The 16,301-nt window shown below is 37.0% G+C and overlaps 1 protein-coding gene across 1 annotated transcript; it reads left to right on the plus strand.

The window, feature by feature from the left end:
* The first annotated feature begins 171 nt into the window (after window positions 1-171).
* LOC145224506 (F-box/WD repeat-containing protein 4-like) lies at window positions 172-15,858 on the plus strand. The gene is made up of 11 exons (XM_080091021.1): window positions 172-350; window positions 775-861; window positions 1,044-1,253; window positions 1,568-1,700; window positions 2,217-2,314; window positions 9,454-9,516; window positions 11,096-11,236; window positions 11,919-12,060; window positions 12,677-12,889; window positions 13,734-13,870; window positions 15,339-15,858. Exons 1-9 carry the CDS (start codon window positions 172-174, stop codon window positions 12,788-12,790), a joined length of 1,167 nt encoding a protein of 388 aa, XP_079947147.1. The 3' UTR covers window positions 12,791-12,889; window positions 13,734-13,870; window positions 15,339-15,858.
* Window positions 15,859-16,301: the final 443 nt, after the last annotated feature.

Raw genomic sequence — 16,301 nt, forward strand, 5'->3', positions numbered from 1 at the left:
AATTGCAATTGCAAAAATGCAAACCTACTTTTCACATGGTGCAAAAAGCACATGTATACTTCAATTTTTTTAGAGTTATTTTGAGAAAGTCACTTTTAAACTTTGTTCAGTGGAACTTAAGACGTTAATCTTCCCACAGACTGGAAAAATATGTTTTTATTTTCAGGTAAAATGGCAAAAATTGTAACAGATCTTCCTGATGATTTGTGGATTTCTGTGTTTCATTGGTTGGACATTGCCGACCTAACAATTCTATTTGCAGTGTGTGGAAGGTTTCTCAAGCTTGCATCATGTAATACTCTGTGGAAAAACTTAGAAGCACAATTTATCAATGTTTCTCCAATGGAGAGGTAATAAAATGTTTTTTTTTATGCGAACATTTAACAACACTTTGTAGTAAAAGGTAAGGTTTTTTAGTGTATTACTTTATTATTGTTGAAAAAGGTTATTGTCCGGATTTTAGGCCAAGTTTGAATCTTACAGATTCTGAAATTCAGTGAAAAATGTATACACTTGTCACACACCAGTTTGAGATGTTCATAGGTTTTTATGCTGACATTCAGCTCACATGTATATATTAGTGTGCATAAAGAATCTCCATGACAAATGTTACCCTTTACAGGATTATTTTATCTTAAAAATTCATATCATGTATAGATTTTTTACCACCTTGTTTATAGGTGTTAGTTTACTTTTGAAAAAAAAATGATATGGCATGTTGTCGCTCGATGGGTTTACCTCTGTTATTATTGACATCTGGTTATGATTTTACAGATTTCAAATCAAAGATCTGTGCAGAATATCTCGAAAGTGGAGCAAGGGGCAAGGATATCAATTTCGACTGCAACATTTTAATGAAAAGTGTGTTGTCCTTTCCAACACTTTCAAATATTTATTTGTGTGTGTGTTGCATGTGCAAAGAAATTTTTTTAACTCTTTTAAACATGCTTACCAAGTTTAGAAGTTTATTATTTGCAATGCTTTAGTTATGGGACCCATAATACCAGTACATGTATAACAAATTCTAATGAATATATTCACAGTTTCATGCCATGGACACAACTTAGTGATGACAAAAGTTACTTTTTTCTTTCCACTGGTTCATCAATTCAAAGTTGGAAACTGAAACAACAGCTGAGGCGATCAGGAAAATCTATATTATATGCCAACAGCTATGCAAAGTTCGAACCCAAACCAGGCTGCGATATTAACAAGTTTTGTGTGCATAGTGACATGATGATTGGTGCTGGGTGGTAAGTTGTTTTCACAATGTTTAACCTGCTTTTTTTAAAGTCATCTGATGTGGAATGGGATAATATGAAATGCTACTGAACTTTATTGCTGCATCTGCAAAAAAATGTAAAAATCCAAATTGCTAAAATCTCTTTGAACAACTGTGATACTGTATAAATTATAAATATTTTATTGATCATTTAAATGCCAAAAAAAATTCTTTGATTTGTTGCTAAGTCTACTGTGTTGTAAAGAAGCAAAACCCACCTAAGTTTGCATTGACAACAACCTTTTATTTTTTTGTTTAACATAATTACTGCATCAATTTTTTCAGCAAGGGAAACATCTATTGGAAGAAAACAAATGGAAAAGAAAGTTGGAAGAATTTAAATTCTCACCATTCTGACATTTTTGCTTTAGACTTTAGGGAAAAGTCTCTTGTAACAGGTTCCAGGGGCTGTCTAAAGGTATTGTTTTAAGTGTTTTTATTTCGTTTGCTATTGTTGTTTGTTTGTTATACATTTTCAGTGTTTATTCTGATTATCTTTTTATCTGTTTGCAACTATTTGTAACAATAGTTTTGTCAGACTAGACATTAAATTTTTTGAAGCCTCTCTTCGTAAGTGTTAGATTTACCCCGAAGTCGTGCTTACTCTCCGTATGCCCAGCCCACTTTTTGTGAGCTTCTATCACATTGCACTTCATAGGTGGTGTAGCTGCAGCGCTTTTGCCATCGTCCATCATTTGTGCCCTCCACTGTTTTTGCCCTTCATAACTATTTAACGTTGCGCAGCTATTTTCGGCTTGTTGATTGTTACATCGCAACCGTGAATCTATGGTTTCTGTACCGAGCGAACTAAACTTAAATTATAAAGTTTGCTTAATAGAAATGGTCGCCATGTTGTTATGTTGTTCGCTGGTGGGGGTGAAGTATACGCTGCTTTGTACTAGTTTCTGAAATTTGTGTTTTGACTACTGCATAGGCATGGAAGATTGCTGAGGATTTATCGTTCATCACTTGTTTATCATCTGTGAAGTTCGGTGACAAAGTTTGCTCTCTCGAGATGAATCCAGTGAAACCGTAAGTGAAAGTCCTTTATCTAATTCTAAATCAATGTTTCTCACACTTTTTGTACAGCCACCTTGACAGCATGTTTTTAAAGCGAAACCTCTGTTGATGCTTGATTAAACGTAGGGAAGATATGTTAAATTAGTTTTTATGCAGCAAAATACTCCTGGTTTAAAATAAAAATTATTCTGGGTTTCGGCGAGACTAGAACGCTTATCTTGCCTATTCTTGTCTTGGCCTTGATCTTTTGCTTCGACATTTTAGATCGATTCGTCCGATGTTTTCATAACCTATTAATAATGATTTTACAGAAAATCGTTTTGGTATTTGCAATTCTCGATTGACTGCAGAAAATAAACTAAAAATACAACAAAATTTATGCTGTTACCCAGTAACCTCTTTTTTAAATCAGTTGTATTTACCTTAAAATGTAAAGATCAAACGTTGGGAAACTTTTTCTAATTATATACTAAATAAAATACACAGTTAATGCTTTAACCACAACAAAATAAACCAAGTAAAAAACTCTGTAGATATATACATCTGAATAAAACTCTTTTGTATACTTTGACAAAAGTCTTTGGGTAGTGGGATCAAATACCGCCACTGACAGTCTGTTTGGCTTGCACAACCTTTTCACATGTACTGATATTTGGTAATGCTTTAATGTCATTTCTTTCTCACCTTAATGTCGTTTGACGTCAGTGCAGTCCAGCCAACGCGTTTAAATGATAACACAATAAAAATATTCATTCACAAATGCCGTGACATTTACTCAAACACCTTCAACAAATTAACTACAATCGATTTATCCTGAGCGCTAGAATCAACATGACGCAGCGATTGACTGCCGACGATCCATAAACAACATACACAATAATCACAAACACTGGAAATGTACATCTTTTTCAAACCGCTGACATTTCTTGTTCAAACTCGGCTCGGTGCTTGAAATGCCGTTCGGTGCAATATGGAGTGGGTTACCAAGCATGTATTTTTTGTAACGGAAACGCGTTTTCGTGTGCTCTGCTTCGACGTTAATCACAATGGAAAAATGTTTTGACCTTGTCATAGCTACTACGTCACAACCATCGATAATGATTCGTGTCATGCTGCTTATTTTGATGTATCCTGTCACCCGCAAGTGTTGGTAATACACCGAGGTGTTTGAAAGAAAAAAAGGGATATATATTTGCTAAGCTGTCCAATTGCAGGTTTATTTCGTAATAGTGATTTATATGGTCACGTAATAGGCGATTTAAATATAGTTTAAAATACTTTTGTCGTGTCCCCGATGATTTACGTGACATTGTCGTAAAACGCAATGTTGCTAGTTGATTTGTTCTATTCTACGTACATTACGAGGAAACTATTCTTGATATTTTTAGAGTCCACAACCATTTTCCGGACAAACACAATGTGCATATCCTTTATTCTGCAGTACGTACGGCTTACGCGCACATCCTTTATTATTTTCGATTTTGTTGCCAAGAAAGCCCATCTTGCTTTTCTCATTTAAAATTTCCCACTTCCACTTCCCATTAAGCTGTAAAGCTGGAATATCGTTACTTTCGTTAAATATCGCTTTATAATATCACCTGACGAGATGCTATTTAAACGAAACGTGTCCCGGATATTGGGTATTTCCTGCTACTTATGACCTATTTTCAAGGTTTCGTTTCAAATGCCTGATCATCTCATAGGTATAACCATAAAGTGTATGTGACCTGATAAACGACAAGACACTTAAATGACGAAATAATGCCTTGTTCCGGACCTATGTTAGACGTATTTGCTTCATTTCTTATTTCCGTTCAGGTTTTGGCAAGTCCGTCTTTTGCCCTGCTTTGCAGCATGCTTCAAAAATATTTTAATGACATTTTGTTGAAAGTTACTCGTTAGAAGCTAATTCGTACGTTGGTATGATCAAAAAAATATGTCTTCTTTACCCCATGGTAGATTTCATAGAAAAATTTTCTTGACTTTTTTAAGTTTGTTTAACATTTGAAAAACTAAACAAATAGTCTTATGTTTATTTCGACGGATTCTCCACTGACCCTGTGTGGCCCAATTGGTGAAGCGCGAGTCCCGGAATGACTTCTGTCGTGGGTTCGAATCACACCGCAGGCTAGATTTTTCCAGTCGGTGTCTTGCCATATGGGAATGCTTAGGGTACCGGCTTGATTCGGTATCACGCCTTTAATGGGCCTGGCGTACAATTATTTCCTAGGTACATAACTTTTTTTGCCTTGGGTTTAAATCATTCTCATTGGGGTCTTTGGTTTAGCGCAATACCGTTTCTGACATTGGGGACTTTAGCCGTTTTAGCGTTTCCCACCGTTGTGTATGGTAATCGCGAACTGACGTCTCAAGTGGTTGGAAAGCGCGAATCCGGTTGCCTGGCGTCACCGGCGGTTGCCACGACGACGCGATTTTAAGAGATGACGCGCGGTCTTGCCGATTTGTCAGGATATCGTTTAATCGATTCTTCAAACATCTTACTCTTATTTTCGTCCCACTGACGTGCCACAAAATCAGGATGAGGTTTAGGTACGATTCTGACGCAACAAAGTGTTGTTGAACGCTACTGGTTGTCATGCCAACGTTTGGACTTTGATCGAGTTATTTTACGTTCTAGTTATAATATCCCGCAAAGAACTGACGCACTTTCACAATAGCAATGTGCGTAATTTATAAACAAACAGCCCAAAAGGTTAAAACTAACACAAACAGGTGCTTAATTGAAAAGCGTTTTTTTCTTTCTTTGGTTGGTCCCTACGTTTTCTATGACAGTTCAAAATGCAATTCCAAAATTTGTACAAGCTTTGTGCAGTATTAAACCGTGGATTCATACAGTACCGTGATTTTTTTCAAACATTTCTGCTAAAGCATTTTTAGCAAAGATGTCCATCGCTTTGAGATTACAAAAACCAACGCTTCTATCCTTGTTTATTATTTCTTTTGCTTTGATCACCACTACTGTACGTAGTGAACTAATTGAACTTCCGATCACGATAATGTCAATGAGAAGATCAAGGTGTCAATAGATATTAGCCGACACCGATTTCCTACTTAAACCACAGTCTGCAGTTCTGTCTCGCCGCCGAACTTGTAGTCTTACGTGCAAGTTTGTTATCTCTTAAACTGTATAGTATTTGTGCCCAGTAGTTAGATTACATCGAAATTTAACCAAAAGTCTTTGAGGACTTCGAATGCACCATGAATACGTGAAATCCATGTTGTTTGCCATACTTATAAACGGTACAGTAAAATAACAGTTGTTTTTGTTTTTTTGCAAGGCGGTTTGCGTACAAAATAAATCTGTTTTAACGCAAATTAATTGAGTAAGTTTAGCAAAAATATACCTAATTTGTACCTACATGGAGGCAAAGTTTGTTGGATAAATACCCCATAACACAATATCACCACATGCAAACATAATATGGGATGTTGCCTTGACTGGAATGCGTTTGTACCAAAGTCAACTCTGGTGCATATTATGCACTCTTATCTAATGTGTCACTGTTTGTATTCACTTGAGTTAGATTCCAATGTCAACGTACCACCCACGTCGCTTCACGCCCGTCTTGTGTATTTGCAAATCCGCGGTGTGTAAGCGGTTGGCTGCATGCGGCCTGAAACAAACTAGCTGTCGAGAGAGTTTCGCCCGGCGTTTGCAGTTCCACGAGCCCTTGTCTGTGAAAGCGTTGTGGCCGCTTTGAACGCAGACTGCGAGTTGTTGCGCTCTGCGAGTAAGGAGAAAGAGTTTTCGGACCGGCACTGAGTTTTGACAATAACTTTTACAGCATACGGGAGTTACCGACATTGCACGAAAGCAGACTGCGATTTGGGGACGCTAACATGCAAATTAGTTGCTATTTGAATGTTAATGATCAATGTATATGTCATCGCGTTCAACTTTTGCTTGTTTGCAATCTAACTTGAGTCACAAACTGGTTTCACGTTAAACCGCGACAAACTCAACGCAATGGCTCCAACTGCTTTGTAAAAACGGAAATCATTTTTACAATCTCGCCAAGTTTTTGGACCAGTCCAGAACGGTCCTCTTTTTTAAACTAAAATTTGTGACACTTACAGACCACCTGGTAGAAGCATTTTCCTAATAATATGACATCATTTAACAAATTTGTCATTCAACTGTTGTAATGCTAAACAAAATACTAGTTGTTTTTTCAAGAACCTATATTTTACTGACGTTTCGCCCACCAGAACGGTAGGGCTTCTTCAGAGCAATGAATGATATATTGCGAGCACACAAGCAAAAATGCACTAAAGGACATTTTTAATACTACGTCATTTAGTTCTAATTCAAGTGAAAACGTTAAAACGATTTGCTCATAACAATCGCATTTAAACATCCTAGCCCATTGCTAATCTATGTTGCTTAATTGCGAAAGCTTCTGTGCTAGAATAAAAACAAAAACCGCCAATCTAGAAAGAAAACTTCTGTGCGTTAAGAATTTAAAAGCAAAAGTGTGCACATTTGTGTGTGAAATTTGGTCGAAAACCGCTTGACCTTGTTGACTGGTCGTTTCCATCGTTTTTGTCGCGGTTTGCCATGTTGGTACTTTCTCGCCGAAACCTGAAAGTCTGAGTCGATCACGATCGACCAGTAATCGTGATGCGTTGTAGCGAAAAACCTTGATTGAAATCGAGATAAGATAAGTTGGGTTTATTAAACTAGTTATAACTTGTGATCAGCGATTATCCTCACTGCAACGTCTGGCTTCATGAACGGTTGGTTTTTCTAGCTTTGTCGCTATTCATAGATGGTGAAAAAAGGAGAAAAAATGGATAGTTTTAGGCAGAAATATTACAAAACTAAAACGTGCTATTGTTTTTACACTTTATTTTGCTTATTATAACGTTTGCTTTTTTAAAATGTTTTTATTACTGATGCTGAGAGTAAGCAAAGTGTTCAACTTTATGCAAAATCAAGTTAAACAAAACCGTACAAACCTATCACTTTACATTGACAAATGGCCTGATGTTAGACTTTGCACACGGTGTTTAAGACTGACCGGTATGAGGTATTTTTATGACTTGAAGCGATTCTTGTTTTACCACAAGAATGACAAACACGTTGTTGCTACTTTTTGGTTTTAAGTTTATAAACCACAATGTTAAGTGTTTTTCCTAGTGGCATTGCGTGGGTGAACAGCAGCACGTCACACTTAAGTGAAGGTTCGATTGTAAAAACTCATTTCTCATTCCTTTTTACAAGGTGGTCCTTCTAAAAACACAAGTTGTGCGTTTAATTTCGCTGATTCCAAGTTTGTAGTTGCCCATAATTAACTTTCGTTTATTATTTTTTTGTTTATTTGCCTTTTATTGTGGAATTCTTCTTAGTGAGCGATTGCATGTTTAGGTTTTGAAGCGATCTTTGTGTAGTAAACTGTTTAAAATTTTGAAATAGTTTTAAATTGTTAAATAGACTGTAAATTTTTTTATGTTTTGAAGTGTAAATATGTTTAAAAATAGCTGCAATAGTAGTTAAACAGAAACACAAAAAGCCTGACATGTGTGTAACAGTTATATACGCTTTGTTAAACTCATAAAAATGGCTGTTTGTCTGGAAGATTCCCCCTTCCAACGCCCCCCCCCCCCCTCCCAAAATAAAATAAAATTGCGTAGTTACGTAATATCAAAAAGACATAGATAAATCATAAGTGAAAAACTCTAAGAGTCTAAAATCAATCGGAAACCGCATGAACTGGCAACTTAAAAGCGACAAAAATGGTTGCTATGTTGTGTTTTCTCACCACATCTCATTGCCAAATCTCCGCTGCCCTGATCAAAGCCTAAGGGGGGCGCGTTTTGACTTTCGATTGCTCTGATTTTACCGTCGGATGCGATTTTGTCTATTATCGTTGATTTGATCGTCCGACTATGTGCTGTGGTCTAGCGGCTTCGTCACTGCGCAAACGTGCACACGAGCTTTGGGGAAAACGTTTCTTAGCCATATTCGGCATCAAATTGCATGCGAAGTGATTCACAATTCGGTCTACATTGTTGTTAATTTTGTGTTTTTTTTTACCTTTTTACGAGAGATAGATCGTGTCTCACATAAACCAGGTTATGATTTTGAAACTACATACGAGCTATGCCTCGCAACACACCTTGCAACACATGCATCAGACTTTGGCGATTTTAAAGAAGTTTTCTTCAAAAAAAACACGGAGAACTTGGCTCAACGGTGCCAATGACTGCGGTCAGCATTGGTCAGTTCTGTCCATTGACAAAATGTGCACACCAATTAATTTTGTTAAGTTCTTGAATGCACTTTGAAAAAGCAACGTTCTTTTTTGTAAACTAAAAAAAATTCACAAAAAAAAGTTCCGAGCTTTTTTAGCGTCGGGAATTCCCCGGCGTATGACGTCACACTTTGCTATTTTCTGCAAAAAAACGCGCCTGATGACGTCACACACTCGAAAGGAAACCGAATCGAATTCATCCTGGAGCTCGGAGTTCATTATTTCGGCCTCGATCGTCTTGTAACGACTCGATAAGACCTCAGCCACTTGTCGAGCGATTTGGTGAAATTGTCTGTAACCCGACACCCTATGTTGTTCTGCGTCTTGCTATCTCTGTCCACATGACATACAACAAACCGATGATCGGCATTTTTGTGCGTATTTTGCTCATTCTGCCGTCGACCACGCAACGCAAAGTTGCATGTACTTAGACTGTTTTAGGGACAGCATTTTTTAGGGGGTTGAAAATTTGTCTATTTGTGTATGTGCTTAAAACTGCGCAATGAAAATTTGACGTTTCAATTGGTTTACGGAATAAATTTATTTCGTTTTAACTTCACTTGAAAATATTGTGATATTTTTGTTTAGATTCAATTGCGTTTCATGTTATATGTGATGTTATAATTCCAATTTTCATATTTTTTACATTAGTTTGGGACATAGTAGACCGCTTCTTGTAATTATGCGCAATCCTTCAGAAGATACTGTTTCAATCAAAATAAACGTAATTAACTATCACTAACCTGCTAAGTTTGTGTGAACGAAAAATAGTTAGTTCCATAATCGCAAGGTGTTGCAAGTGTATTGTAGTGATTAACATAGTTTATAAACATGTATAGCAAAATCCTTTTGTTTAATAATCTTACCATTTTTTAGCGAATTCTTTCTTGGAAGTTGCGGCATCAAGTCACACCCCCTGCAGATTTGGGACTTGGAAAGGTTGGTAAAAAACATTGTGTTGTTTGTGATTAGTTCTTTGACGCCCTCGCGTGGTCGTTTATGTGCTTCAATTTTTTTGATATATTTCTAACGCAACGAATTTTATACTTTAAATTTAAGTCACATTGAGCATACACTTTTATGGTAGGTTTGTTTTTGTTTAATCATCAAATATAGGTCAAGGTATTGTGTTAAAAAGTTTTCTTAACCGTTATTTACCGTGTCCATGAATCCATGATGCTTTGCATGCATTTTATGTAAAGTCCCAAACGAGGATTGTGTCTGATAAGAGAAAATCCAAAAGTTGTTGCAATTAAGCCTCATGTGAAGTTTTATTTAAACTTTAGCCTGAACCCGACCCAAAAAGCCAGGCCCGACTTACACCTATGTCTGTCATACAAAATGTATTTTTTATTCACAATGCCAAGGCTGGTGGCAAATACATCTCCAAACCTTCAAAAAAATTCGCCTGACATCTGCCCAGTCTGGGCCAATTTCTGTTTGCACCAGGTCCCCCCAAAAAAACAACGCCGTAGAATCGGCTTTACGGTATCAATGACAGCGGTCATCATTGGTCAGTTCTGTCCATTGTCGCAAATCTGACCGCCAGTCTAGAGTTACTCCTGGGAAACCGCCAACAATACGTTGAGCCGACGTATCTCTGTGACCTTCGCCTTGCGTTGCGCCGAATGGTCGTGTGATCATAATCTAATCTAATGTTGTTTTATCCCCTTTGGTTTCTCTCTGTCCTTCGACAAGTCTGCGATTTTGTAACGGAATACTGTATTGTTGTTGCTTGGTTGTTGTGTGCAACAGTTGACATTACAAAGCAAACTGTAGGTAAGTGATTTATAAGTTCGTTTGCGCTGTCTTCTGTTCAGACATTTCTTTCTCGATTATCCGATCTATTTGGTTCTATTTGTTTGAAGTGTGAACGGTTAAGCAAACAAAAGAATAATCGAATTCACACTTTTCACATCAAAGCGTTTGGAACGACACTTAAAAAGAATTAAATGTTTATTGTAGAGTTGTAGGTTGGGTCGGGCTTTTCTTGTCAGATTTGGGTTCGGACTCGGATTTGGGAATGACTGCACAATTTCGCCAACTTACGGACCCAATTTAGGCTTTTTCACATGCAAATCGGGTTTTAAACAGGTCTCGGGCTTGTCCTTTAGCTCTGGTTTGCTTGAATGTTTGTGTTTTTGGCCGGATAAAGTCCTTTTGAGTGTGGAAGTGTTCGTAGTTGTCACTGGCAACTGCAAACACAACCACCGTATCAGGGTATCGTTTCTTTTACTACACTGAAACCTAGTTATGGTGCTTAGGGCCTGCTAAGTGACAACAGAATAACCGCGGAAACACTGCTTGTTTTTTTACTGTCTTTGTTACGTTGTTTCTGTTAGATGCGACTTTTTGTATAGCCTGTTTGTAAGATTTTTTTAAAATATCTAAACGTTACGAATGACATCTCATACAGATTAAAAAATCCCAGATACAGCAATATGCAATTAATTCAAACCAAACCAAACCAAACCAAACTCACATTTTCTATTGCTTGAAATCTGTGTTTTTGTGACAGAGTTGAGAAACGTTATGACCTCGGCTCGGAATTTAAGTTGGGGGCCGGTGCACTCGACACCCAATTCCTATCCAAGGATTTGCTCATCACTGCCGGCTACGACACTTATATCAGATTGTGGGACACACGGACGTCACACAGGTAAAATTAAACGCAGTGCTGTTTATTAAGCTATGGGCGATTACACCCATTACGGACACTGGCATTTTAGGCGGTAATTAGATAGAACAGTTTTTAGTTTTATGAGATCACCTTTATGTGACGTCATAGTTTATCAATATGTGACGTCATAGTAAATGAAGCCAATCAGGCTTCTTTTGAGGGGTGGCAATCATAAAAAGGTTAAGAATCACCAATTTGAAATAATGCAAATGTCTGTTGTGTGATGCAATTCAGGCAAATACGCAATTTATTAACCCTCTTGAGAAGTGTGTGTGTGTGTTGCGTGACATCTCAAAGCTTAGTTTGATGGTTTATTTAACACATATTGTATCAGCTTCTAAATGTACTGCTCAAAGCTGTAAGTCGGAAAGGTTTTTTCGGCCGGGTTCGGGCTTAAAGTTTTAACAAAAAGGACTTGATTTAGGCCTGACTTTCACTTGGTATCATTTGTGTCGCCATTTCATTAACTTGAGTACCTATAATAATTCAGACGTTTTTTAATAAAATCTGTTTTGTGTATTAGGTCGTTTTTCAATTGTTTCAGAAATGCTTCCTATCGAATTTTGTTTTCCATATTCTTTGATTGAAACTTATGTAGTAATATTGGTTTTGTACGTTAGTATTGTTTCAACTATATTTCATAAGTGGCTTGTTTTTTTAGAAATTGCGTCAAGATTTGGGAAGAGCCTCATGACAATACAATTTATTGCGTCACAAGTGATGCAAATCATATGATTTTATCGGGTTCATGTCGTCACGGAGTTGTGAGATTGTGGGACATGCGTAAGACAAAACCTGTTCAGGTGCGAACAAATTATTCAACTAAATAACTATGGATTAACCTTTATTCCTTATTGGGTTCCATTCTTTCTTCATTATATTTTATAACAGTAGGTTTTGGTTTTGACTTTGCACTGAAAGACTGAGGACACCGGTTTGGGAACCGCCGTTTTTTTGCCTTTTTTGGGGGGGACAAATCTCGATCAAGGTTGTTTATGTCTGTACATTCGGCCAAGTTTCTGCCCTTTTCTACTTTCTAGAATTTTCTAACGTGGCTCTACATGATCTCTAGCGCCAACGCGTGGAACTTTTTTTGTGTATAAAATAAAGTTGCTTTCCATTTGTTTTTACCTCAGCGGCCACTTTGCCTTGTTTTACTTTTAAAAACATAAATTCATCAGTTGTATTTTATGACCCAAGTTTGGATTGCCATACTAATTTTCAAAAACAGCAGGATTGCCCAGAGTGGCGCAATGTGGAGGGAGGGATCATACTTTTTCGGGGATCCTAGAATGTTGTGAATTCATAGAAGTTGGTTAAAAACACCAATTCTATCGATACCCTTTTGTGTTTTACAATTCTGTGCAGTATGCAATAATCTTTAACTTTACTAAAAATGTCTGTTTCAATTCTTTGCAGACATTCTACTTTGGTTCACGTCGTGTTAGCAGCCCCGTATATTCACTCCAGTTCACACGGACTCACTTATTTGCTGCCCTGGCCCGCGGACTGCACTGTGTGGAGTTCACGTGACCGTCTAAACGTGCCCACCCGTGAATTCCGTGACGTACATCGTCAGGTTCTGGAAAAGAAAGAATCTTGTGCGTTTTGTCAATCACGATGAGAATGAATGTAAGCATTGACCACTAAACGATTCCGATTTTTACTTTTCTAAATCCTCAACTTAGCTTCCAGTGCAGAGTTTTAAGTCGGGCCTGCTGGATTTTTTGGTCGGGTTCGGGTTTTAGTTTCAATGAACAGACTTGGTTTGGGCCTGATTTCCCACTCAGGATTTTGCCGGATGATGACAAATTTCGGTTCTGAACTCGATTTTGGGCCAGGTTTTGAGCTTGCACTTTCGATTTTGGGTCGGTTTATTTAGTTTAGGGTTGCCAGACGTCCGGAACTCTTAATGTCCTAAATTTTAGCCTTTTCCTGTGGGACCACAAATTTTTACGTTTGAACTGTTTTTGTGCGTTTTTTTTGCACTGTGCAGCCTACATACATGCGAAACAACTGAATAACATAAGGGCAATTAGTTTTTTTGCGTCTTTAATGCCAGCAAAACTTTGAAAGAACCGGATCGCCGTGTCCAACAGTTTGGTGTCTCCCAAAGTAGCTTTATTACCGTCCGGAATTTGGCTCATGGAGATCAGGCAACCCTCGTTTAGTCAAACCTCAACCTTTAACTTAACGTATCAGATCATAATGGGTAAAAAAAAATTGGCTACAAGTAGACAGTGTAACAACAATACAATGGGCGTTGAAAAATGGAACATAAATTAATAATATTAGAAGATGCGTTATGTGCCAAAAGTGCATGTTGTACAGTGAAATACTAAGATGGGTTCAGTTCAGTGTATTATTTTTTGTAAGTTTTACTTTTTTATAAAAAAACTGTCGTACAGTGTGGGATACTTTTTGTCGACTTTCACATTTGATTTTAAACAAAACAAGTTTCTTTTATTTTACGCAGAGAGCGCACGGAATTGTATTTATTACATCACCGCAAAAACATTGTTACGTCATCGCCTCATCTACGTCACAGAACTTGGAACGGGGATTTTTCTGCGCATGCGCCTTCGTAGGCCACTTTGATCCAATCACTGTAAGGTAAATAAACAAGTAAAACAATTCTCCATTATTTTTTTGTAGAAACCTAACTGGTAAGTGGGTAAAATAGAAAAAAATGTACATAGTCCTTTTGGTATTTAAAAATGATGTACTTTGACTTGGGAAATGTTTTGAATTATTTAACTCACATTTGTTTCTCAATCTTTTTGTTAATCTGGCAAAGCGTGCATAAATTTGGATACGTAATGTCGTCTGACCCACAAACAGGTCGAAGATCCCTTGAACAAGCTCTGGTCTTCATAAACTGATCACAGACCTAACAAAAACAGAGAAATCGTTTTATAGTAAACTTTTGCCAAAAAAAAATTAGCATACTTCAAAAGACTTGAAATAGATTTAAATTAGTTAAACTTTTGAATATCTGTATTGTCTTAATGGTATCACCAGTTTCAGTAAAACCTCATAACTGAGATGCGGTGAAACGTTGTTAGTTGGTCAAACTAAACATGGTTTTCACCTGATAGTGTGTTAAAAGACACCCCCTCTAACAAAATAGCAGATATTACGTGTTTTTTGTCCAATAAACCACAAATGACTTCTATATTCTTACCTCGGCACTTTGGGTAGTGTGAATTCCTGAAATAAAACATAAATTTTAAGTGGTGTAGGTCAGCAATTATACAGCAACAAAATTTCACTTTTGGTAAGCCGAAATTTGGTTTGGACTTCTGCTAAATTGTCATCTCAATTCTAAGCGTACAATTACATGGCTCGCGAAGCAGTTTGAATGTGTTACGATGCCAAGACAGCCATTCAAAAACAAATATAAAAGTTTATAATTTTGCTTACCTACTGCAATTACAACCAGAACAAATAGCCAAATGTTTTTCATACTGAACAAAACTGTTTTACACGATTTTTGAAATAACTTTCTGTAAATATTACAATCCTGCAAAAATAAAAAAAACATTCGTAAGATTTCTGTCGCTATTAAGGCTAACCTATGAACGATTCCTTACAACTAAAGGTATTACAAAACGAACAAGTGGCAAACGTTATAAACCGTTGCGATCACGTACAGGTTTTAAAACTGAAAAAAAAACAGAAACTTTCAAATATTAAAATATTATACAGTAATTGATATTATAAATTTACCTGGCGTATGATCTGTATTAATTATTTTTTTGTCTTTTTACGGCCCTTGCTAAAACACCACTGAATTATTGTGGAGATTTGAATAAAGCACTCTTCCTTAAGCCCCAACTGCATCTAACCTATAGTATACATCATTACATCACTCTATAGTTCAATATGTGTGCTTTTAAACAGTGGGAAAGTTGCCAGCTGGCGCATTACGTCACCGTACACATTGTTTACCTCACGTAGTGTTTGCCTCGCAGCAAACAAATGTGGGGTATCTCTGTTTGCCCGCAACGTATTAGCGAGGCAATATTTTTCTTGTACCAACTTTGTAGGCAACTCCAACAAAACAAATATTTTTGTCCAGGTATTCGACGACTTGATGTAACACCGTCGCTAGAAGAACGGTGTAACAAGGAGGATCGCGAAATTATAAAGCTTTGTGGCTGCATCTATGGGCAAAGCCGTTTGGCCCATAAAGGCTTAAGTGACCCATGAATATCATAACTGAAATGGACTTTTACGTGTTGCCTTTTACTGTTCCCATAAATCTAAAAAGTGTTGTCCAGTATAGCATTATGGGTCTCTTTTTGGATGCAATTAAAGGCCAATTTAGGGATGACTAGTGCTCAAAAGGGCGCCGGAAAATGTATCACACTAACACATGTTTTTTTTTATCCAGGGCCCTGTATGTATGCTTGTACTTTTGGCTGTTTTTAATTCTTTTTCATCGTTTTCATATGCGGCAATATATTTTTTCTCAGTCGTATTTCGTTGTATTATTTATTCTTTCTTGTGTAGTTGAAACTAAGAGTAAATTGTATTTTTTGTTTGTTTATTATTTACCTCTCGTACTTCAAAATATAGAATATCCTTCTTCTGTGAGACTTATTGTTTGGTAGCAGTGTAGGTAATTAAAAGAACGAAAAATAGCCGGTTGCCGGCTTGAAAATTAATAGGCTACACGGAACATTTGTAGTAACTTATACTTTACAGCAATTATTGCTAGTTAAGTCTATCTATAGCTTATTCCTACAAATCGTGGGTATTAAAACCGACCACTTCTTGGTAACATACATTACAGTTTCCTACTAAATCAAGTTTGTGGCCTAGTGTGAAATTATTATCATATCAGCACTTTAAACAAAAAAGTATCTTTTGCATCTAAAGCAAATCAGGAGTCGCAAATAGATTTGGTTGGCAGCAGAAACCGGTTTGAAACGGAAAGGCTAAGGCTTTTGGTTGTTTCAAAAATCGAGTCAAAATTTTGTCTCTCCGATTCCGGTTTAAACCGGTTTGGAGGTTCGGTAGGAGGCAGAAACCGGTCTAA

Source organism: Phallusia mammillata, chromosome 4, assembly GCF_965637545.1.
Source record: "Phallusia mammillata chromosome 4, kaPhaMamm4.hap1.1, whole genome shotgun sequence".
NCBI lineage: Eukaryota > Metazoa > Chordata > Ascidiacea > Phlebobranchia > Ascidiidae > Phallusia > Phallusia mammillata.

What these genes read in the sequence shown, in the direction of transcription:
- LOC145224506 (XM_080091021.1), top strand. Translation starts at nt 172, where the DNA reads ATGGCAAAAATTGTAACAGATCTTCCTGATGATTTGTGGATTTCTGTG. An exon ending in CTGCAACATTTTAATGAAAA is followed by an intron (nt 862 to 1,043) that starts GTGTGTTGTCCT and finishes ATATATTCACAG; the next exon opens with TTTCATGCCATGGACACAAC. An exon ending in GACACACGGACGTCACACAG is followed by an intron (nt 11,237 to 11,918) that starts GTAAAATTAAAC and finishes TTGTTTTTTTAG; the next exon opens with AAATTGCGTCAAGATTTGGG.